Source organism: Mustela nivalis (assembly GCF_964662115.1).
Source record: "Mustela nivalis genome assembly, chromosome: 16".
In the NCBI taxonomy this organism is placed as follows: Eukaryota; Metazoa; Chordata; class Mammalia; order Carnivora; family Mustelidae; genus Mustela; species Mustela nivalis.
In genome coordinates, this window is record NC_139035.1 from 63,009,060 (window position 1) to 63,032,250 (window position 23,191).

The 23,191-nt window shown below is 57.0% G+C and overlaps 1 protein-coding gene across 4 annotated transcripts in view; it reads left to right on the top strand.

Annotated features, from left to right (window-relative positions):
- The window catches only part of OLFML2B (olfactomedin like 2B), a 34,313-nt gene extending 11,865 nt beyond the window's left edge, over positions 1 to 22,448 (top strand). The window contains exons 4-8 of one of the 4 annotated variants that reach the window (XM_082704202.1): positions 4,301 to 4,477; positions 9,522 to 9,753; positions 11,397 to 11,906; positions 20,792 to 20,968; positions 21,390 to 22,448. In XM_082704202.1, coding sequence (XP_082560328.1) covers positions 4,301 to 4,477; positions 9,522 to 9,753; positions 11,397 to 11,906; positions 20,792 to 20,968; positions 21,390 to 21,991 — 1,698 coding nt within the window. In that variant the 3' untranslated portion in view covers positions 21,992 to 22,448. Of the gene's footprint in view, positions 1 to 4,300; positions 4,478 to 9,521; positions 9,754 to 11,393; positions 11,907 to 20,791; positions 20,969 to 21,389 lie in introns of all 4 variants that reach the window. The other 3 variants (XM_082704201.1, XM_082704204.1, XM_082704203.1) reach the window with 3 other exon arrangements.
- Positions 22,449 to 23,191: the final 743 nt, after the last annotated feature.

The window sequence follows — 23,191 nt, forward strand, 5'->3', positions numbered from 1 at the left end:
TCCCTGTCCAACAGCCAGACAAGGTCAGGACACAGTCTGTACCTGTGAAACAGCTTCCCTACATCCATTCCACCGGGCTGCACACCTCCCACGGCCTGACACCCGCGTGCCGGCTCTGCCCCCAGCTCCACCAACTTCCAGTCCCCTGTGCCCAGCAACCCCGCCAGGTTTGCATACTTCCTCCCCTCTGGTGTGCATGCCTCTGGCTGTGTCAATGTGAGACACGTGTCCCCTTCTGGCAGTCTGGGCTTGCTCTCGGTGGGCATCTCCTGGGCCCCGGGGCCAACGCCAAGTCCCTCCAGTCCATGGCACATGCTCTGTGAACCCTGCTCAGGTCCTTGCTTCTGCTCAGATCTTTATATGCCGTGGCTGGCTGTGTCCAGCCTCTGAGCCAGCCCCGTCTACAGGCCCTTCCTTTCTCCTCCCTGCCCTCTTCTTCCTCACACCAGCATCCTTGGCGGGGGCTAGATAGGCCCCCATGCCTGTGTCCTCCACCGCATTGCTGGCACCGCCCGTGGGCCAAGCTGCACACACTATCACCATCACGGCTGCAGCTGTCCGGAGGGGAAGAGCCTGAGGCCTGAGGTCATGGGCTTCGCTGTTCGGCCAGAGCAGAGTCAAGAGTGCCCCATGTGGGCGGTGCCCCGCGTGCTTCCTGAGAAGTGGCACATGAAAAACCTTGGTGTGGGGAAGCAAGAATCGCAGGGGATGGTGGGGGGGCCCTGAAAGGCCAGCACCCCCCGCCCCCCGGTAGAGGCGGCCGGGTCGGGGGTGGCTGAGGGGGTGGTCGCTGCCCTGGGGGACGCCCGCTGGCCCAGCCTGGCAGGCCAATGGGGTGATGCCCCTGCCTGTTGGCTGTTTACTCGGCGACTGGCTGACTTTTCTGTTCCTGGGCGGGGGGAAGGAACCGTATAGCTTCTGTGGGTTCTCAAGGCCAGACTGTACCAGACCCTCCTCTGTGGAAACTCCAGATAACGGCTCCTTGCTCAAATGGGAAAGGGTATTGGGGATTTATAAGTCAGGGAGAAGAAGTCCCGTCCAGGGACCTAGAAACCCCAAGATCTGGAGAACGGGAGCCGAGTCCATGGGGCTGCCCCTTTGCCTCACAGCGAGTGCAGAGGCTGGTGCAGACTCTTGCAAGGTGGGATCTTGTTTGTAGCAAGGCTCTGCGGGGCCAGGCATTGGGTCCACCCAGCAGGGAGTCCTAGGGCCGCACCGCAGCCCCCATCCTAGAGACTGGGTCATTGACCTTCCTGACGTCTCGGGAGATACAAGTGTCACCCGCCGTGACTTTGACTTTTCATTGGTTGGTGCTTTCCTGGTCCTTTGACTTTTCATTGGTTGGTGCTTTCATCCCTTTAAGGAGGGTGGTCTTCATCAGAGCAGGGTCCTGCAGGGTGTGGCTTACACTTGATCCCTGAGGCTCAGCATGGAGCACGTGAATGTATTAATGTGGAAGTAACACCCGGAACTCCTGAGCCTGCTGGGCTGTGTCGTATGTCTCAGGACCTTGAGTGGTAACAGGGGGGAGGGGCCCGGACCTGACACAGCAGGTGCTCGGGGATGCACAGAAATGTGTGAATCCTGGGCGCCTGGCTGGCTCCCTCGGTGGAGTGAGTGCTCTTGATCTCGGGGTCATGAGTTAGAGCCCCATATTGGGTGTAGACGTGGCTTAAAAATCAAATCTTTAAGAACAAAAAAAGAAATGTGTGAATCCCACGGAGGCACCTGGCACCTTTCTTGTTGGCCCCAGAAAAATCTGGGTCCTATAAAACTGCCTCTTTTGAACATTTGGGCCCCTCTTTTCCAGAGGTGTACCCCAAGCTTCCTACCTTTAAAGCAGCACTTCTCTAACTTGTCTGCAGATTGCCTGGGGGTCTGGTTAAAAAGCACACTTCGATTCAGCAGGTCTGGGCGGGGCCCCAGACTGTCTTCCTAACAGCTCCTGAAGGTGCTCCCCGCTGCTGGTCCGTCCCACTTTGCGGGTCCACTGCACCCCATGTCTCTGCACATGCACATGCGCAGTCTCTCAGAGACCCCGAGGCCACACTGCAGTATTCAAGGCCCCTCTGATGGGCTCCCCATGGTTCCAGAGCTGGCTGAGCACCAGGACCCTCCCGTAGGGGTCTTAGTGGTCCCGTGAGTGAATTTCAGAGACAAGGACCAGGAGGCTAGGTGCTGGGCTCAGCTCTGCCACTTTTATTTTTATCATCCTGGGCAAATCCCATCATTCCTCTGGGCCTCGGTGTCCCCATCTGAGACATATTTGAGTTCTGGGATCCTCCAGGGGCCTAGAAACCTCAACTGTAATATCCTATGAAATATAATAACCACTTTGTGTGTCCCAGGCACTTCCTCATATTTTAACTTATTTACTCATAGGAATTCATCGGGAAAGTGCTAGTATTGCCCCATTTTACCCCTAGGGAAACAAGCACAGCGAGTCTGATTAGCCCAAGATCAAAGAAGTAGCAATAACACCAACATGTGAGCCAGACGGTTTCCTCCAGAATCTGTACTCTTAACCATTGCCCTCAACTGCCACTGGTAACACCTGTCAAGAGTGACTGTTCATCCACTAAGACTGCTCGATCCAGCTGTTCCTGAAAGAAGCCTTCTTTCTCAGGGGCTTTATCTCTTCCAGTGAACTCTGTGCAATTTAGAGAGGCGAGCTTGGCTTGAGCCCCACAGAAGCACAGCAAGCCCTTCCAGGTCTCAAAATCTGCCATGAAATGAAATGCCAGAAAAACGGCATGGCCAGGGGTCCTGGAGTCTGGTTAGTTTTAACAAGTACCTGGTGCATTCTTTGGGGCAGCCCCTGTAGGAGCCACCAGAGCCACAGTGTCTGGGGGTTACTATCTGCCTGGGTACTTAGATACGCTCTCTGAGCTACTGTGCCTTTCCTCTGTGAGTTTGAAATATCTTGCCAGGTGGCAGGGGTCTGACCCTTTACACTCCTCGCATCTGTCTGCTAAAGATGGAAAGCAAATGCATCCTCTGTTTTACGTGTTTGCTTCCTCTACCCCCATAAACAATGCTTAAAGAGAACATCCCATCTGAAAACTCAGATGCAGGACGCCTGGGTGGCTCAGTTCATTAAGCGTCTGTCCTTGGCTCTAGTCATGATCTCAGGGTCCTGAGATCCAGCCCTGCGTCAGGCTCCCTGCTCAGTGGGAAGCCTGCTTCTCTCTCTCCTTCCACACCACCTCCATGTCCTTTCTCTCTCAAATAAATAATCTTTTGTAAAAAATAAATAAAAAATAAAACAAAAACTCTAATGCTTATGGAAACTTTAGAATACCGGCCAGAGTTGGACAATGTTGGATCTCAGGCCAGTAAACGTCTCTCAAAATAACCTGAGGAGAAAGGGCACCTCTGAGCCTGCCGGTAACTGTCCCTGGTTCAGATCCCGTGCAGCGTCCCCTCCTCTAGGACACTGTCTCTCCCCTGTCCCCTCCCTCCTCTGAACTCCGTCAGTTCACCCTTGCCACTTGCAGAGTCCAGTGTGCTGGGTCATCTTCCTCCCGCCATGTGGGCCTTTTTCCCAGTTACAGGCGGCTTCTCCCCAGCACCCCAGGACAAAGCCCCAGCAGTATTTGAGCCTTTTTTTGGTACCACACTCTACCTTAGACACACGGGAGATGCTTACTAGTATGGGTTGGCTGAAGTACACCTTTGGTCCCTTCCAGTATGAACCAGACCTGGAACACAGGTCATTTGCCAAGTGGGGGTCATTTAGGGAAACTTTTTATGGGTCAATAGGAAAGTTTGAAACCTGCCCGTGGGTTTTCTATGTAACCAATGCCTTTAAAAAGTGCCAGGGAATAGTTTGTGTTCACTAGAAAAGCAGACTAAATAGGTATCTTTGGCCACTTCTTCTCAAATTGCTTTTTTAAAGACTCTTCTTTCATTAATCGAGCTCCTGGTTCACATGTTTTGGGTCCAAGTGAGTGGAATTTTTTGTCGTGTTCATATTCATGGGTTAAGGGGGCACGTGCCATGTACCAGTGACGAAAAAGAAGCTAGGTGTCCTGGTGACCCAAAAACACGACAGCATCAGGGTTAGGAAAGCCATGGGGGCTTTGGGGGGGGTATCTCCTGCTGCAGGACATGCTGGAGACGGGCTGCGCCCGCAGGACTGGCCCGCAGTGCAGGGGGTCAGATGCTCTCCGGACTCGGGGTGCTCCCTGGCCGCTTTCTCCACCCGTCTCCATGCACCCAGCTCTGAGCCAAGAGAGGGGCTGGCTGCCTCCTGCGCAGCTCTTCCATGGATCTTCGTGACATTTTTTTCCTTTCTCAGGAAGTTTCTAAAAACCTCACCAAGGAAAATGAACAAATCAAAGAAGACGTGGAAGAAATTCGGACGGAGATGAGCAAACTAGGGAAAGAGAACTGCTCCGGCGGCGTCCTAGACGGCATGCCTGACGTGCGCTCGGCTCTGCAGAGGGACGCGGCTGCAGCGTACGCCCACCCAGAGGTGCGGCCCTGGCCCTGAGGCAGCTGGGGGTGGGGGGTTGGGAAGGTTTGGGGGGTGCACAGCCCCGGGAAGCACACGGCCAGGCTTGCACCTGTGCCAGGCTCTGTGCGTTTGGATCCCTTCACAGCCATGGTCACATTTCTTCTAGACGGCCCTTCTTCTGTAGGTGTGATGGGGCAGGGGACGGGTCTGTGGTACCTAATGGTGAAGCCCACAGGGGCTCCGAGAGGAAGCGGTGAAGCCCTGGCCCCACCCCGCCCCCCGAGTGAGGAGTGAGGACGAGCGGGCATGCTCCTGGGTTGTCTGGGCCCGTCGTGGTTCACTCCTGCCGCCCTGACATCATTACTGACAGAACCTTCTTCGGCTCTCAAAAGCTCCCCAGTTAGAAACAGGAAGTTGTGGGGCCTCCCTGTTCACACAGGGCTTGTGGTGCGCTCCGGCCGCCCATCGCCCTCCCGGGGGGCTTTCCCCCGGTTGCGGCAGGCCGGGCGGAGATCAGGATCCTCACTTTCCAGAGGAGGGGACACATCCCGGGACGCTCGTGGGGCCCCTCACTCGGCCACGGAGGCGGTGGCAGGGCTTCTCAAACCTCTGTCTCCTCCCACCCAGTGGCATCCCGGCGCGAGCCCCCCGCTGCCCGTGCGTAAAGGGGAACGTTGTGTGACGAGGTCTGGAGCGATGCCACAGGACCTGCTTATCAAAAATGCCCCCGCGTGGCGCTGGTTCCTTTTGACCCCAGTTAGGAAGAGACGCTCACGTGCATTTCTGTGGCTCTGAGTGTTGCCATTTAATGTGGTGGTTGTGTCCCAAGCTGGTGCCCAAGAAACAGTATCTCTTTGGGAGCTAAGCCCTAAGAGCGGAAGAGGAGGAAACAGTTTTGGTGGCAGGATGCGGTGTGTGAGCCGGTCTGGGTCAAGTGTCAGAAGAGGGTCCTTGGCAACAGGGGACAACAGCAGTTAAGAGAGGCCTTGCTGGCGTTAACCGGGCCAAGGGTGGGTGGTGGACGGCAGAGCCTGGATACCAGATGGACCCTCCTGGGGCAGCAGGTGGGGTGGAGGGGAGCAGGGCCCGGGACCTCCAGAGTCGCTGAGCTGCGCCATGTGCCAGGGCATGGAGAAGGGCTAAGCATTGCTACCCCGGACTCCGCCGGGGTCAGTAGGAACTGGGACGGGAGAGGAAGTCAGCCTGGGCTTGGAACTCTTGGAAACTCATCACCGTGGTGCCAGGTGGGCAGCAGCCGTGGGTTAGGAGGGCACCCCGGGCACATGTGTTCCCAAGGTAGGACGGCAGGCGGATTTGGACTTTGGAGGCAAGAAGCCCCAAAGACGGTACGGCACTCGCACCCTGCCCAGCGTGTAACTCAAAATAAAACCAGTTCCAAACCAGAAAATAAGGATAAGAAAGGCCAATAATTTTCTGGCTTTACCCATGATGACTACTTTGATGCTTTTTTGGACGTATTATATTTCTTCAATGATTATTTTTATTCTCGTTTTTAGTTGTCCCCCAAAAGGCTAGCTACTGAGCATGTGTTTAGTCTGCTTGGTGGGTCATCCTTGAACAGATCTGAGCTTATAAACCAAAAAGCCAAGGACATTTGGGCTGGAAGGGACCTTGGCGGTACCCCCTCCCCCCACCCGGGCCCAGCGGCTCCTGTCTCAGCCCATCTGGCATGTTCCGCTGGCCCCGTGCCCCGTGGTGTCCGGCATTCCCCATCCTTTCTGGCTTCCAGCTTCCCGCTCGGCTGAGCTGGAGAATTCGGCTGTTGTCTTGATGATACATTACGTGGTATGTTCAGCAACCCAGCTCATATTTCCTGAGGGCAAACAGTAACCCAAATCAAACACACCAAACTCTTTTTCTCTTTGCTCAGCAAAGCCCTTTCCCCTCCTGAAATTCCCATTCATCACTCTGCTGAAGTTAGCACAATCCACCCAAACGGGTTGGGGGGGGGTGGTGGTTAGAGCCAGGGCCAGGGAGGGGTGGGAAAGTGGGAAGCACTTGGGAAGAAGTCCCAAGACTAGGATCCAAGAAGTCCCAAGACTAGGATCCAAGAAGTCCCAAGACTAGGATCCAAGAAGTCCCAAGACTGGGATCCAAGAAGTCCCAAGACTAGGATCTTCCTCCTCTTCTTTATCTTTCCGTGTCTTTAGTGCACCCCGTGCTAGAAAGGAGGCATGTGGAGGCGAGGTTTGGTGGTTATTTTCAGGGTTCTCCGTTGATACTGGGGCTTCTCGGAGTGGTGAGTGGCAATATGTCAGAGGCCTCTCTCCAAGAAGGTCTTGCCTGGAGGGTTGGCAAGGGGCTCCGGGGGCTGGGTTGGCAGTGGAGAGGGCAGGGTGGGAGCTGGGACATAGGGACGCCAGGAGGTGAAGTCATACAACAGGCTCCCGGATTAGCAGAGAGAGGAAAGCAAAGCGTGGTGGGGGCAGCTGCCGCCCAGCTCAGCCTGTCGCCAGTGAATCCAAGGAAATTATATGTTCTCTGGCAGAGGCTGCCATGGTCTTGCTCCATCTCCTTGGCTGGGAGAAGGAACTGCAGTTCCCGCCTGTCCCGGAGAGCCTGGAATTAAAGACAGTTCCTGGGGTTTACCATGAAGAAATGGCAACCCGCTTTCGCAATGCACAGGAGACCAGGGTCCAGCAATTAGCCGGCCCACAGCGTCTGAGTCAAACATGGGGCCTTTATCTGCCTCCCAGCCTCCTTCCCCAGTGGGAAAGGAGGGATCCCCACGTCTGCTGGGCACCGGCCAGACCAGGGCCCTGTGCGCTTGAGGATGTAGACGAGTTTTTGGATAGCAGACAAGTTGGTCCCATGGTCACGGGTGTGGGCAGCGTGGCTGCATGGCCGGAAGGGGGAGGGCTCTGAACACAGCAGCCCCGCCCCTGCCTGGTAGGTGCCCCCTCTGCCCTTCAGCAACTAACCAGCAACCAACTCGCTAGATGACGCCGAGCCCCCTTTTCTTGGCTTGCAAAGTGTGGATAGTGCTGTCTGCCCTGCCCCGTTGTTGTAAGGGCCAAAACACCATGAAGGTCAAGGTGGGTGCTCCCTGAAACCCATCACCAGGGGCCCCGCATCCCTGCATCTCTCGTCCAGAGCACCACAGTGGCAAGAAATGGGAATTGAGGACAGGCTAGTGGCAGGTGTGGGGGCTCCCCAGGACCCCTCTCAGACCCCCGCCATGGGGGCTGGCCGAAGGGTGCTCCTGGCTTGCAGGAGTCCTCTCCACAGTGTGCTGGGGCGTGAGGAGCTGTCGCGTCAGCTCTGTCACCTGGGTCAACTCTTTTGTCACAGGAAAGCCTGTAGCCTACTGTAAAGCATCATTTGACAAAATCCCAGTGCCCGTCATAAATGTAGCCTGTTCTCTGGGATTTGTAATGGGTGAAAAACACACTGTCACCAGGGTGCCTCAATCAGAACATGCAGCTCTTTGATTTCAGGGCTGTGAGTTCGAGCCCCATGTTGGGCATAGAGATTACTTAAAAAAAAAAAAAAAGTGTCAGTGTAATAGGCCCTTAGGAGCACCGACTCGGGGGACTCAGAGATGCGCAAGAGGTGGCTATTCTTCCAGCTCCTTTGAGTCTGCAGAGGCAAAATCCTTCCACAATGCCCGTGGAAGGCAGGTGGGGAGAGGGGCTATGACAGGAGGTGTGGACTTGGTCCGTTGGAAGTTGTGTTCAGCTTTGAGGAGAAGCTGCTGTTCTTTCACAAAGAAGGAGCCTCGGAGGCAGGCCGACCTGGCCATTGTGCTTAGCTGCACGATGCCGTTAGTGAGGCCCGTCCTCAGAATCCCTTCATGGTCACGAGATGGGTGCTCAGTGGAAGCTGCCCCATGCACATTGCAGGCCACACCGACCAGGAAGAGTGCGAAAGATGCCTTCCAGCTGACAGCACCCCCTGCCTTTTTTTAAATATTTTATTTATTCATTTGACAGAGAGAGATCACAGGTAGGCAGAGAGGCAGGCAGAGAGAGAGGAGGAAACAGGCTCCCTGCTGAGCAGAGAGCCCGATGCGGGGCTTGATCCCAGGACCCTGAGACCATGACCTGAGCTGAAGGCAGAGGCTTTAACTCACTGAGCCCCCCAGGCGCCCCTGACAGCCCCCTTTTAAGGAACTTTCCCAGCAGCTCTTTCCACCAACTTGTCCTGTACCCCACTGGCCAGAACTTTGGGCTGCTCCCGCAGAGCCAGTTTCCCACTGGAAAGGAACAGGAGACGGGATTTGCATTCAGTCAGTCAGAAGTCTCTGCCACAACGTGTGAAGTGAGGACTGAGAAAGAAAGATTAATTACGAACGAGAAGGTCTGGGAGTATTTTTTTAAGGACCTGAGATGCTAGCCAGGCCTTGAGAAATGGGTAGGTTATGGTAAGTGGCTCTGGATGGGAGAAGGAAATGGGCTTCCAGACAGAAAGAGCAGTCAAAACCAAGAGCCCGGAGCTCAGGAGAGCCAAGGCTGAGAGGTTAGCCAAATGCCTGAAGGACCAGGGGTCGGGGCTCGGAGGGGCAGAACTAGAGAGAAGAATGCTGAGCTGGGTCAAGGTGCATTTTTAAGAGGGGTGTAAATGCCAGGCCAGGGACCTTGGACTTTCTTCTGGATGCATCAGGGTGGGTTGGGGTCATTCCTTGTGACGGTGGAAGTAAGAGCTTCCCCCAGAGGTGGGCATCTTGGGCCTCAGGCCTCATGTCCCGGCCCGGGCACCATTGTCCGTCCACACAGGGATCTCCCTGGAAACACCTGATTCCAGATCTAAGTCACACAGCAGCCCTAGCCCAGGCTGAGAGGAGGACTGCACGCTCTGAGAAGTACAGCGTGGAGGTCAGAGACACACGCTGGAGTCCGGGTACCAGGGTTCAAATCCTGCCTCCACCACTGCCCAGCTGTGGGACCTGGGGCAACCTCTCTGTGCCTCAGGTTCCTAACGTGTAAATGCGAATGGTAAAGAGTTCCTACCCCGGAAGACAGTGCCTTGCCTACAGCTTTGCCTCCTCCCGACCCCTGCCTATCTGACCAGTGACCCGGCCTTCCCTTGTGTCCCCTCCGAGGAGCAGTATGAGGAGCGGTTTCTGCAGGAAGAGACCGTGTCCCAGCACATCAACTCCGTCGAGCTCCTGCAGACACGGCCCCTGGCCCCGCCCCAGGTGGCGAGGCCCCAGCGGCCCCTGCAGAGGCAGGTGCACCTGCGGGGCCGGCCAGCCTCCAAGCCCACCGTCATCCGGGGCATCACCTACTACAAGGCCAAGGTCCCCGAGGAGGAGAATGACATCGAAGAGCAGCGTGAGTTGGGGTCAGCAGGCCGCTGCGGAGGCAGGGCGGAGGGGAGGGAGTCAGTATTTGGACCCTCCCGCAGTCTAATGACTGCTGTGGCCTCGCAGAGCCAGCAGGGTCATGGGGGAATTGCCTGCCGAGACAAAAGACGGGAGTTCCTGCTGTGCTTCCTCACAATTTGCTGCGCTGCCTCCAGCGGGTCACTTGAGGTCTCTGGGCTTTTGAAGATCACGTAGCAAAGCTATAGGGGACTTCAGTGCCCTCCAGTCCTGTTTTAAGGACCCTGAGGCTTGTGGGGAGAGGGGTGCTGTGCTCAGGATAGCACCTGCTGTCCCTGCCTCCAGGGGACCTGGGCTTTTCCCCTCTCCAAGTTTGTGCTCACCTAGCTGTTGACGTAATCAGTTCGCCCACTTTAACCTTGTCTGTTCTCTTTTTTAATTACTGATTTGTGGGAATTTTTTTTTTTTTTTTTTTTTTTTTAATTCTGGAACAAGTCCATTGTCAGTGGTAAGTGCCGCACACGTTTTCGCCCTGCCCGGGGACTGCAGCTTCAGTTCCTTAATGGTGGTTTTGACAAACAGAAGAAACGCAATTTGCTCTTTATTTCATTTGTGGTTAGACCTCTTTGTGTCCTAACAGAGCTTTGCTTCCTCATATGCCTTCTCTGCTCAAAACCCTGCCCCCTCCTGCATTTCACTCAGAATAAGAGCTGAAGGCCAAACACAGCACCCAAATCCCAGGTGACCCAGTTCCCGTGCCCTCCCCGCCATCATGGGTTATTCTTCCTGCACACCCTCTGCCTTGTCCACACTGGACCCACTGTAGGCATGTTCTGGCCTCAGGGCCTTTGCACTGCTGCTCCTTGCCCCAGAATACTCTTCCTCAGATGGCTGCTTGGCCAGCTCCCTTAGCTCCTTCAGGCCTCTCTCATCTCCATCCTGACCACTTGATTCATTACTGCAAGTCTCCCCCTGCCCACTGCCAGCTCTCCAGACACGCCTCATCCTACTCGAATTTTCTCCTCAGCACCATCAAGTGTGCTGTCTATCTGTTCTTTAGTGTCTGTGCCACTAGACAGAAGCCCCATAAGGGCAAGATGTTTGTTTTGCTCACGGTTGTTGAGTGTGCGCCATAAGCGTGCTGGACGAATGGACAGGGTGACTGGCTTCCTCTGGGCTCCGTGGCCGTGGGTGCAGGTCCTCCCCACGTCCCCGAGCCTGGGTGAAGCTGAGAGGCAGCCCCGTCGGAGACCCTCCGGGGAACGCGGTGCCCTCCCATCCCTGCAACTTCTCACCCTCTCCGGAATCCCAGCCGGGCTCCATCTCTGAACCAGGGTGTCGTGTTGAGGGAAGGAACCCTCTCATTATTTTTTTCTAAAGATCTTGTTTATTTGAGAGAGAGAGGGGGAGGGAGAATACAAGTGGAAGGAGATGGAGAAGCAGGCTTCTTCCGTTGAGCAGGGAACCCGACTTGGGGCTCGATCCCGGGCCCCTGGGATCATGACCTGAGCGGAAGGCAGATACTTAACTGGCTGGGCCCCCCAGGCGCCCCAGGAACAGTCTTCTTAATCTTCCAAGTGCCACATGCTCTTGCTCCTCTGACAGGGTTCCTCCCCCTGAGTCACAGATGACCTTGTGTTTGTTTCCCAGAAGATGAGTTTTTCAGTGGTGACAATGGAGTGGATTTGCTGATTGAAGACCAGCTTCTGAGACACAATGACCTGCTGACCAGTGCTACCCGGAGGCCAGTGGTCACCCGTCAGGGCACCACTGGGATGAGTGACACGCAGACCTCAGTCCTGGCCGCGCCCTCAGAGCCCAGCACCCCGGACCCCACCCTGTCTGCCTCAGTGGAACAGTTCTCAGCACCACTCCAGACCTCCTCCGTGTTTCCAGGTCCCACAGCAGAGGCAAGCCTGGAACCTTCCACTCAGGTACCAGCCACCACCGTGGCGCACACAGCCACCCAGCAGCCTCCGGCCTCAGCTTCCCCGCCAGCGGCCTCTGGGAACCCATTTACTGAGGCTCCACACATGGCCCTGGTGCCTCCTACCACAGTTGGGACGGACTCGCTGGGGAGAGATGCTACCACGGGGCAGGGCACAGCCCCTGCCGGCCCCACCCTGAGCCCAGAAGAGGAGGATGACATCCGGAATGTCATAGGTGAGTTCCCTCCACCTGGCCACTGTGTCCTGCTCAGCTCTGGTAACGGGCTCAGCCCGGGGGTAGGAGAGAGAGGAGAGAGAGGAGCCAGAAGGCCGGAAGGTCCTTCCTTCTCTGGAAGGAAAAGCAGGTGGACTTACACCTTTAGCCAGTGACTTACATCTTACACCTAGATGTTAATAACATCTAGGGGTGGTGTTGTTGCTGCTGTGGTTTTTAGAGAGAAAGAAAGTGTGTGCACATGCATATGACCGACGGTGGGGAGAGGCAGAAGGAGAGAGAGACTCTCAAGCAGACTCCCTGCTGGGCCCAGAGCCCGACGCGGGGCTCAACCTCACGACCCTGAGATCATGAATTAAGCCAAAACAAGAGTCAGTTTCTTAACTGACTGAGCCACCCGGGTGCCCCAACATCTAGGGTTTATGTATTCCAAACAAGCCAGTGGTGCCGGTGGGAAGCTCCTCTCTGAGGTATACATAAGTCAGTGGAGAGAGGGCCCTACCTCATGGGTCAGTTTTGTGAACATTTGTTGAGCGCCTTTTGTGTCCTAGGCTTTGTGATGGGGGTTGGGTATTTGGCAATGACTCGGTTTTCTGCAGTAGGTTTACCAGGCTGTGACGGAACAAGGGACTTTTAGTCGTGGAGGTCCCAAAATAAGAGAGAAGAGGGAGCACGGTACCACTAGTACAGTGGGCCCCAGGGCCCGGTTCCCCGAGCGGCGGCCTTGGAGAGTGTGGAGCGCTGTGGCTTCGTGTGATAGATGCTGTGGCGGGAGAGGGAGGGAGAGACCGAGGGAGCACCAGCATAGCCTGGATGCTAAGCAGGCTGGGAGGCTGTTCTAAGGAGGTGTCATTTGAGCTGGGTTTTGAAGGATGAACAGGAGTTTTCTAAACAGAGAAGGGAAACCTTCTGACTGTTAGATCTAAAGGAGCAAAGCACATTCCAGAAGTGTGACAAGTTCAGTCTGTTCCGTGAGCTCCAGAGCCACATGGTGACCCTGAGAACCGTGGTTGGAACACGTGTTGGGGAAAGACAGCGAGAGAAGGACACGGGAGCAGGCTGCAGGGGTCTCTCCCAAAGAGAGCACAGCCAGACATCCACTGAGGCACCACTGAGACCGACTATTGAATAAGAGTTTCATCAAAGTACTTGTTGAAAAATGTACGTGCTTTGACAGAAGACATGGTTTGCCTTCTACCTTTTCCTTCTTCCCACTTTCTGCTCCCTTGGCCGCCTTGTCTCCATTCCCTGCTCAGAACAAGGTGCTGGCTGCTGTCAGACAAGGTTGGGGAAGGAGCACCTGCCAGGAGCAGACACCTGGGTCAGAGCTGGGTCTCAGCCACTGACAGCTGTGTGACCTTGGCCGAATCCCTCCCCTCCAATGGGGCTCCGATGTAATTAGCTATTTGCTAAAGCCTGTTTCCTCCACGAAATCCTGTGGTTTCTTGCAGTGGTTTTATCAGGCGGTGATACAAGGGAAATTCCCAGAATAATGGCACCGTGGGAGCAGGGAGATAACCACTAGCAGCAGACCCCAGGGCAAGAGCTCATGAACCTCTAGAAGAAGCCCGTACTTGGGCCACAGAGGGGTGGGAGCAGGAGGGGGTGGTCTTTTTCATTTTCTTTCCCTCGCATGGTGGAAGCAAGCTGACGTGGCAGAGAAGGCAGTCGCTCTGCATGGATGGTGAATTCTAAAGCTGTAAGTCCTGCTTGATTTCTGCAGACTGCCCTGGGGCCTGAGCCCGAGGTTTCCACTTCCTCCCTGGCTCTGGGTAGCCTGACCACGCTCCTGGGGCTATAGCCCCTGAGCCCCACATCATACCCCCCACTCTGCCACCGCCTCACCCACGAGTGGGAGGATCAGTTCCCCCAAAAACGTTGCTGCGACCCTCCACGGCTGGCTCGGATAGGGACAGTGAAGACAGGTAGGCCTGCACACCTTTGTGCCCCCAGCGATGCTGTCCCTCAGCCTCGGAGCCGCCTCCCCAGGTGACTTCCTCGCCAGTGGAGTGGAGCCTCCCCTCCCTGCTGTGCCTGCCTCTCGGGGGGCCACCGGCAGTGTAGCTTCCAACGGGCACCTTTGTGGGCCCCTCAGGAATCCCTCTCCTCTAGGAGCCTGAGATGCTGATGCAGGAAGGAGACACCAGCATCCTAGTGGCCATTTGCCTGGTGGGAGCCGGAGCGGGGGGAATGTTTCCTCTTGCTGCTCCGGATTCTGTTTAACCAGAACGACAGCAGCGCGTGGAGGGTGTGAGGTTCTGCTTCCAGACTGGCCTGTAGGGTTTTGTCTCGCTCGGGTCCACCACCGAGAAAACACAGGGACAAGAACGTGCACGTGGGGTTTTCTTCAAACACACACAGGTGAAAGACGGCGTGGCTCGGAGAAGGGGCAGGGCTGCGTGGACTCCTGACTGGCTTGTTTTGGGGAATCATCTTTTTTTAAAGATTTATTTGTTTGAGAGCAAGAAAGCCCACGTGTGCTCATGTGCATGCCTGAGCACGAGCAGGAGGGGCAGAGGGAGATGGAGAGAATCTCAAGCAGACTCTACCACCCCCCGACCCCGCCCCACTGAGCAGGGAGCCCGACGCAGGGCTCCATCTCCCGGCCCTGAGATCATGACCCACGAGATCACAGGCTAAGCTGAAACCAGGAGCTCAAACCAACAGCACCACCCAGGCGCCCCTTGGGGAATCATTTTTAATTGCTTATCGCTGTCAGGTGCCTCCCTGAAGCTGCTGTGAGTGTGGGTGGGATTTCCCTTCTGGATCCTCTGCAGACTCCTGATTATCTGTGCCGGGTGAGTAAGACCAGGTTGTGCCGCGTGTCCTGGTTGCAGGTAAATGAAAACCATTTGGCTGAAACCGACACAGGCCACGGGTCTGCTGCCCCTGAAGGTTGTTTGCTGCGTAATGAGTCTGTCCGTTTTGATTTTGAGCTGTTTGAGGTGTGGTCTTAAACAGGGCTGCATTTAAGAGGAACATCCTATCCCATGCTTTCCAAATCTGATTTTGTGATGTCCTAAAATGCCTAACCATGATCCCTAGGGGAATTATAAACCTTTCAGAAAAACTCCAAAAACAAGTAAATTAGAATTAACTTTTGGTTATGGAAACAAGCATTTGGCTGAAGTGTAGTCACTGTGGGACCGGCAAGGGAAAAATACTGTCAGTGATGGCAGCTGGCTCTCCAAGGGAGGGGTCGGCCACCGTCCTGGGGCCTGGGGAGGGGTCGGCCACCGTCCTGGGGCCTGGAGAGGGCTGCTCAGTTTCTGCAGAGCAGGGAAAGGCTGTGCCACGTGGGCCAGGCTCCGCAGAGCCCCAGACTTGAATGGCTGCAGCTCCTGATGCGAGTTTTTCCACGGGGCTGGTTTGGGGTGGGGAGGGAGAGGGGAGGAGCAGACAAGAGGACTGTGAGGATGACGACAGCGCCAGCGAGAGCCTGTCCCTGTTGAATCCAGGAAACTTGATCTGGGAAGACGAGGCTCCCAGACTAGCCTGAGACCTTAACAGTCCCTGAGGTTCGCTGGCCCTCCAGCTGTGGGCAGGGAGGGGACTGGAGAGGGGGAAGGTGGCCAGGCCTGCCTGCCACGCGTCAGGGGGACTGGCCTGGGCTGCCCGAGAAAGGTGGTGCTGGCAGGGCAAGAAGGCAAGACCCATGAGGTCCTGGCCTCTGCAGCGGCCAGACCAGATGCTGACAAGACCGGTCCCTGCCCCGGACTCCACGGGCTCCCTGCTCCGGCCGCGCAGTCCAGCCCCCTAACCAGCCCCCTAGCCAGCCCCCTGCAGCCACAGGGATCTTCAGTCATAACAGGGGCTCTGGCCATGGAAATGAGAATGGAAAGTAGGACCTTGTGTGGAAGTGGGTGAGGAATAAAGTCTTCCCCTCTGCCACGAAAAGGTTCCTCCAGCACCACTCTTCGCCACCCTGACGGGGTGAGAGGGCTCACTTGCCGAGAGGACCGCTGGTGGAGGGTGGCAGGTGACCAACGTGGCACGAGGGAAGCCTGGTAGACAGGATGCTCTTGGTCCAGCCGAGGCCATGGGCTCTGACAGTGAACCCCCATCTCCTGATGTGGTCGCCAGCTAGTGCGTCCCTAGGGGAGAGGACGCCCACACAGGCAGAGCACGTGGGGGGCCGTGAAGGGAGCCCTGAGCAGGGGCACACACTGGGGGGCAGGGACAGGGCCCTGGGATAGGGAGCCAGGGGCCTGATGGAGGGGAGCGCGGCCTTAACGCTGGAAGTGGTAGAGAGAGTCGGAAGCCCCTGCCCTCAGTCAGAGCTGCGGGGGGAGGTTCTCGGGCAGGCCGGTGGAAGGTGACCCCCACAGGTGACAGCGCCTCAGAGAGAGGCAGGGCAGCGACCCCCTCGCTTGTGTTTCAGACATGAGAACATCCCTCCAGCTGTGGGGAAGGGATGCATCGGGTGTTTGGGGTCCGAGGGACTCTCTCCTGGAAAGAGACGCTGACCTGGCCGTTTGAAGGACTGGCCGGGCTGCCAAGGGCGGTGGTGCCACAGCGAGGAGGAGCAGGGCCATGGGAGCAGCGAGCCAGCGGGCTGGGGCCGCGGGGGGTCCTGGCCCCGATGAGCACGTGGGGGCCGCGCCAGTGAAGGTCGTCAGTCAAAAGCTTCTCCCTTCCTTCTGGGGTGACTCACTCTTTCTCGCTCTTTCATTAGGCTCTTTTTTTTTCCCCCTTGGCTATTTCATGCCATTCTAAGTGAAGAAATATTAAAAATTCCCAGAATTAGCCCGAGTTTTACCATTCATCTTTATACCATGAATGTCGGGTTTTTTCACTGCAAATATAAGGTCATTTGACTCCAGTGTGGCAGTCACCGAAATGACATGATGCCTGTGTCATAGCTCCTTCGTACATATGCATTTTGTTCTTGGTGGAGCAGGGGAGACGCTGCCCAAAGCCAGCTCAGCTGTTCTGTTTCCCTCGCTGGTGTGTGCCGTGTTGGCAGCACTGCCTCTCTCCGGCCACTGAGTAGGGAAAGGCGGACAAGGAAAAGACTGTGAGTCACCCAGGCTTTCCGTCTCATCATTTTTAGCCCAAGTTGTTGGCGAATACAAGGAAGTAACACAAGTAAGAAATAATACGGAGCTCTTTACTTGGTTTTTCATGTTTCTTAAAGCACCGCCGTCTTCTTCATTCAAAGCCAGCTCTGGCCCGATGGAAGGTGTAACCTCGGGGGCCGTGAGGCCCCCCTTACTCAGTTGTGGGGGGAGCGCGCTCCCCTGAGTCTGGCTGAACGCCCACGTGCCCTGGGTCTGCCCGTGCTCATCAGGGGTAGCAAACACTGCGTGCAGACGGGTGGCAGGAAGGCACACAGAGTCAGGGGCCTGCTCCCAGACACACACACACTCTCCACTGTCCTGTTAGACTTTGCTTCTAGAACACGAGGTCACAGGTAAAATGACGAAGAATGTCAGGATGGGGACAGCAGGGCATTACCTTAGGGTGCCTCTCTCTGAGCAAGGCACAGGTGACATGGCAGGAGGGCCCCTGGGAAGACCATCAGCGGGGGACCGGCCAGGGAGGTCAGGCTGGCAGCCCGAGGGCTGCGCTCGTCCCGAAGCTGCTTTTAGTCCGTAGCTCTCCATCGGGTCCGCGGCTCTCCCGCCCCACCGCAGCCTCTGCGTCTGCCCACTGGCCCGCACTCCCCGCTGCACCCCTTCAGTCCCTGCCTAGCCTTCCAAGCCATCCGAGTTCAAGAACTCCGAAGCAGGGGATGGCAAGAGCCAGCGTGGACAGGATCAGGGTGCCCGGGCTCCCCACCATGGTCGGCGATGGCTGTTAAGGGTTTACGCAGAACACAGCTCATGACTGTGGGGCAGGAGGGGCAGGGAAGATCCAGAGGGGACCGCGGGGTAGCCAGAATGAACCCGGAAAGACACGGTGAGGTCCTAACTGAGCCACGGAGGTGAAAAGGAAGGGCAGGGAGAGGGAGGAGACGGCGACCTGTGGGTGTGGGGGCAGGAGGCGGCCGCAGAGAGGCCCGGGGCTCCTGGGGTGGCTCCTGGCTGGTGCGCTGGGCCGGGCTCTAGGACAGCAGCGGGCTGTCCACTGGGGCACACAGATTCTGCTTTTCATCCAGTAAGTCTGAGGAACCGGGAGGACACACAGGAGCAACGTGTGGGGGACTGTTGAGGTGCTCAGGGAGGGTGGAGTCTGCCCAGGGGATGCAGGACGAGCGAGAGGAGGCTCCAGGGCCAGCTGTGAGGATGACGGGGAAAGGCGGCGGCGGAGGGAAGGCCGCTGGGGAAGCAGGACGCGGCGTGGGGAGGGCGGTCAGGAGACAGCAGCGGGAAAGCCCAGCCGGCAGGGAGGCGCCTGGCCCCTGCAGTGGGCAGACGGTCGCCGGGGTGCTGGGGGTCATGGGATGATGCCCCAGTGCCCCCGTGGCCAGGCCTCCCCGGGAAAGGCCACAGCTGAGAGCCCGGGTGGCAGGGGAACCTCTCCGGCAGATTTCCCTTTTAAGATGGTGAGGTGTGGGCAGGTTTAAATGCTGAGGGGAAGAGCGCCTTCTTTTCAGACCCTGGGACCCTGTGTTGTGAGCCCCCGGCTCCCAGGACTACCAGCGATGAGAGGGGCCAATGCTTAGAGAACGCTTTGTACTTGGTCCCTGTCTCCGAGTCTGGGGACACTTCCAGGGTGAGTCACAGATAGCGCTGTCTTCTCTGTGGCTCCTGTCAACCGCCCCCCACCTTCTCTCCTCGTCCCTGAGGAGCATTATCACACAGTGTCTTCTCTTCACAGCTGACAGTTCCTTCCAAGGGCAGGTGCATCTGAACGGCTCTGACCCTTGTACCGTGGTGATGGGTCCGGGCCTCATGGCTTACTGAGCTTGAACCTATGTACGAGGCTCTGAAACCACATGTGTCTGCCTGCGTGTGGGTCAGCACTGCTCTGTCTCTGGGCCTGTAGAGATGTGCCCCCAGGTCTTGGGTGCCCACCAGCTGGGACTCCCCACAACCCGAGAATAAGGACGCCCGACTCCAGAGCTCACTGTCTCCATCTGTCCCAGTGTCCTTGGCCACCTGTAACAAATTACCACAAACTTAGTGGCTTAAACAACAGGAATGGATTCTCTGACGGGTCTAGAGGCGAGAAGTCTGAAATAAGTCTTAGAGGGGCTAAAATCAAGGTGTCAAAGTAAAGTAAACACCCTAAGGATCTGTACCCATGGGGCACATCCCTTGAAGGAGACCCGGGTGATGACAAACTGGGGATTGGTCAGTCCCCAATCCCAAGGTGTCTCCAGATTGCCCACTTTAATCACATCAGGGCCAATGGTAGCAGGGCCAAGACCCAGGCCAGGCCTCTGGCTCCAAAGCCGGGACAGATTCTGGAGCCCCCCAAGCAGGACCCTGCTACTACAGAGCCTCAGGGCTGAGACAGGACTGTGTAGGAATTTAGGGGGCTTCCCAGGGCACCCCAGTACTTCAAAACTCAGATGAGCCCTGGCTTGCAGGAGCTCATCTGCGGCTTCTGAGTCTGGTCCGGGAGGTGGCATGGTCGTGGCAGCCCCCGATGGAAACCCCTCGCCTCCCATCTGCAGGGCTCTGGGGCGTGGGTGAGGGAGACAGGGAGTCCGTGCCCTTGCTGGGCTGTGCCAGGGGCAGGGGGCACGTGGAAATGCTCCTCCCTGGGGATGGCACCCTAGGGCTTACCTCCAGGCACAGGAAGCAGGGCCCCCGCTCAGCACCAGGGAAGGAGGGATTTTCCAGCCGACCGTTGCTGCCTGGGCCAGCTAGAGCTTTCTCTTTTATTGTCTTGAACAGATGAGCTCAGTTGTGGGGGAATGAGGCTTTGGCTACTCAGCTCTGTTGTTTGTCTTGCGGAGACTGGATCCCTCCCTCCCCAGTCGGTCAGATCAGGACCTAATGAACCCCACACAGAGCTGCCCGAACCTGCCAACTGCACCCCACTGCGGGGGCTGCCTGGGAAACAGTGTACACCCCACCTCCAGCCGCCCGCTGCCCCAGGCCCGGCGCCAAGGGCACGGTGCCTGCCCTGTCCTGCCAGCTTGCGCTCCTTCCTCAGACCACAAATGGGACAGTAGGGTGGATGGAACAGACTGGAACAGTTGAGAAGTGAGGGTGGCCTGGAATTGAGAGAGCCCTGAATCTGAACTGGAGGCCTTTGTGCTTTGTCCATGTGAACATCAGGGACCAGTTACTCTGGCCACTGTCACCCATCTGGCTGCCAGAGCTTGGCCCCCTGTTCCTCCCTGTCCCCAGAAGGGGACCCTGGCACCTTGCCCACAGTAGTGACAGGAGCACAGGCTTGAGGTCAGCTCTCTAGGACCCAGCAGGTGGCAGCTCAGTGGCTGGTGGAGCTCCGTGTTCCTGGGTCACGTGTGGCCCAGGCCCTCAGCTCTGCTCACGCTTCTGGGGCTGGCATGCATTCCTCCGGATGCTGTTTCCCCAGGATGGAGGACAGAGAGGAAAGTCCCAGCCCAGCTCCCTCTGTGCTTGGGTGGGGGTGGCCATGGGGGCGGGGCGGGAACAGAGCATCCTTGAGCAGGTAGAGGACATCCTGGAAGCGGCTCATTCACAGCACTAGGGGAACAGATGGAACACAAAGACTGGTTTTTCAGGGGAGGGTGTGGTGTCAGGAAAGAACATTGGAGCTTAGATCCTGGAGGGATGAGTCTGTAGGATTGAGAAGTCAGAGGACGGTGGCAGCAGGTGGCTTTGTAGGAGTGGCGTGTAGGACTGATTGTGGGGCCGTGGCAAGTGGATGATGCTGAGGTGTCCAGACTTGGGTTAGAAGCCCCCCAGGGGCCACAGACCCCAGCGGGGTGGGGGGAGGCAGGGCACAGGTTTTGGGACTTCAGGTCTTCCTTCATCCCAACCCTGTCTCCCCCTCTCTGTTAGGAAGGTGCAAAGACACCCTGTCCACAATCACGGGGCCAACTACCCAGAACACATATGGGCGGAACGAGGGGGCCTGGATGAAGGACCCCCTGGCCAAGGACGAGAGAATCTACGTCACCAACTATTACTACGGCAACACCCTGGTAGAGTTCCGGAACCTGGAGAACTTCAAACAAGGTAGGCGCCGTCGGCCCCCCTCGGCCGTCCCTGCGGCCCCTGTCCTCATCACAGCCAGATCGCTTTGGGAGGTGCCTGCGGTCCAGAAGCGGGACGCCGTCTTCCGATGGTGAAAGGACCATCCTGGTGGCGGAGGTCCCCCTTCCATGCCCCACATTATCTGCGTTTGGCTGGGGTCCAGGGCCGGGGGTGGGGGCGTAGCCTAGTGAGATAGCCCCTTTCCTACAGCGGGGCCCCAGGGGGTGAGCGCCTGGGCCTGGAAGTGGGAACAGTTCCTCTGGGTGCGGGTGAGCGTAGGGAGGCTCAGCAGTGTGAAGCTGCTTGCTGCACAAAACTGGGCGCGCTGTGACAGCCCCAGGGCTGCGCCCCCTGGGCCACCAGCTGCCCCGCCCCCATCCTGAAGCCCCACCCTCGCATGCAGGGCGCTGGAGCAATTCCTACAAGCTCCCGTACAGCTGGATCGGCACCGGCCACGTGGTGTACAACGGGGCCTTCTACTACAACCGCGCCTTCACCCGCAACATCATCAAGTACGACCTGAAGCAGCGCTTCGTGGCCGCCTGGGCCATGCTCCACGACGTGGCCTACGAGGAGGCCACCCCCTGGCGGTGGCAGGGCCACTCAGACGTGGACTTCGCTGTGGACGAGAACGGCCTGTGGCTCATCTACCCGGCCCTGGACGACGAGGGCTTCAGCCAGGAGGTGATTGTGCTGAGCAAGCTCAACGCCGTGGACCTGAGCACGCAGAAGGAGACCACGTGGCGCACGGGGCTGCGGCGCAACTTCTACGGCAACTGCTTCGTCATCTGTGGGGTGCTGTACGCCGTGGACAGCTACAACCAGCGCAACGCCAACATCTCCTACGCCTTCGACACCCACACCAACACGCAGATCGTCCCGCGGCTGCTGTTCGAGAACGAGTACTCCTACACCACCCAGATAGACTACAACCCCAAGGACCGCCTGCTCTACGCCTGGGACAATGGCCACCAGGTCACCTACCACGTCATCTTCGCCTACTGACACCCTGGCCCCACATGCAGAAGTGCAGAGGGGCTCCCGGCACCTTGTGTGCATGCGTGAGTGTGTGTGTGGATGCGTATGTGTTGTTTAAAAAATATATATTATTTTGTATAATATTACAACTGTAAAAGGACAGTTTGGGTCTATTTTTTTTAAGTGGATTGTAGATCAATCCCTACACGTATGTGCTGGTCTCATCCTCCACGGTTTATATTTTTGTGCAAATGGACTTCTCCTTTTGACCAGTAACCACCTTCCTTCAAGTCCTCAACCTCTCCCGCTCCCAGATCTTAGCAGTGGAAAAGAGTTCTCCATCTGGGGCTTGCAGGCACCAGGAGCAGGAGTGAAGGAGGCAAGAATGAAGTGTTAAGGGGCGGGAAAATTTTTATGTTTTGGAGAAGTTTTAAAAACCCAGAAAAATGCTTTTTTTTTTAATAAAGAAAAAATGTTAAACCACCCCCGAGTGTGTTTTTGTTCAGCATGGTTGTGTGGGGCAGGGCTGATCCTGCTCCCCAACCCCCCAGGAGTCTCAGTCTACATGGAGCCCACTCCCCTGCTGTAGGGGGGAGGTCCTGCACCCTGCTGACCCTGTGTGTGGGAAGCTGTTCATTCCTTAGCCCTTGCATGCGGGATGGTAGACACTCTTGAAAGGAGGCTCAGGGCACCAGGGTGGCTCAGTCTGCGAAGCGTCTGCCTTTGGCTCAGGTCATGGTCTCCTGGTCCTTGGGATGGAGCCCCACTTCAGGCTCCCTGCTCAGAGGGGAGTCTGCTTCTCCATCTGCCCCTCCCCCTCCTCCCTACTCATGCTCTCTCTCACACTTTCTCTCCAATAAATATCTTTAAAAACAAAACAAAACAGGAGGCTGAGTGAGGGTAACGGGCACTGCTGAAGAAGTTCAGGGTCAGTCTGTCTCCCTCATCCTTGTCATGAACATTCCCCAGGCTTCTCTGCCCACCTTCCTCTCCAGCAGAGGGGCCTGGCTCTGAAACCAGCAGCGGAGGGAGGTTGTGGTGGAGTGAGGCCTTCACCCCTCCCCAAGCATGGCTGAGTCCATGGGCCTCCCCTTTCCTACAGAGGACATGGACCAGGAGACAGAAAATCGGGAAAAGCCTGAACAGGTGACTCCTGAGTTTTTGGGAGGAGGGCCGACTCCCAGGATGAAGTAGGAAGGCCAGTGCATCAGCATGTCACCACCGCGC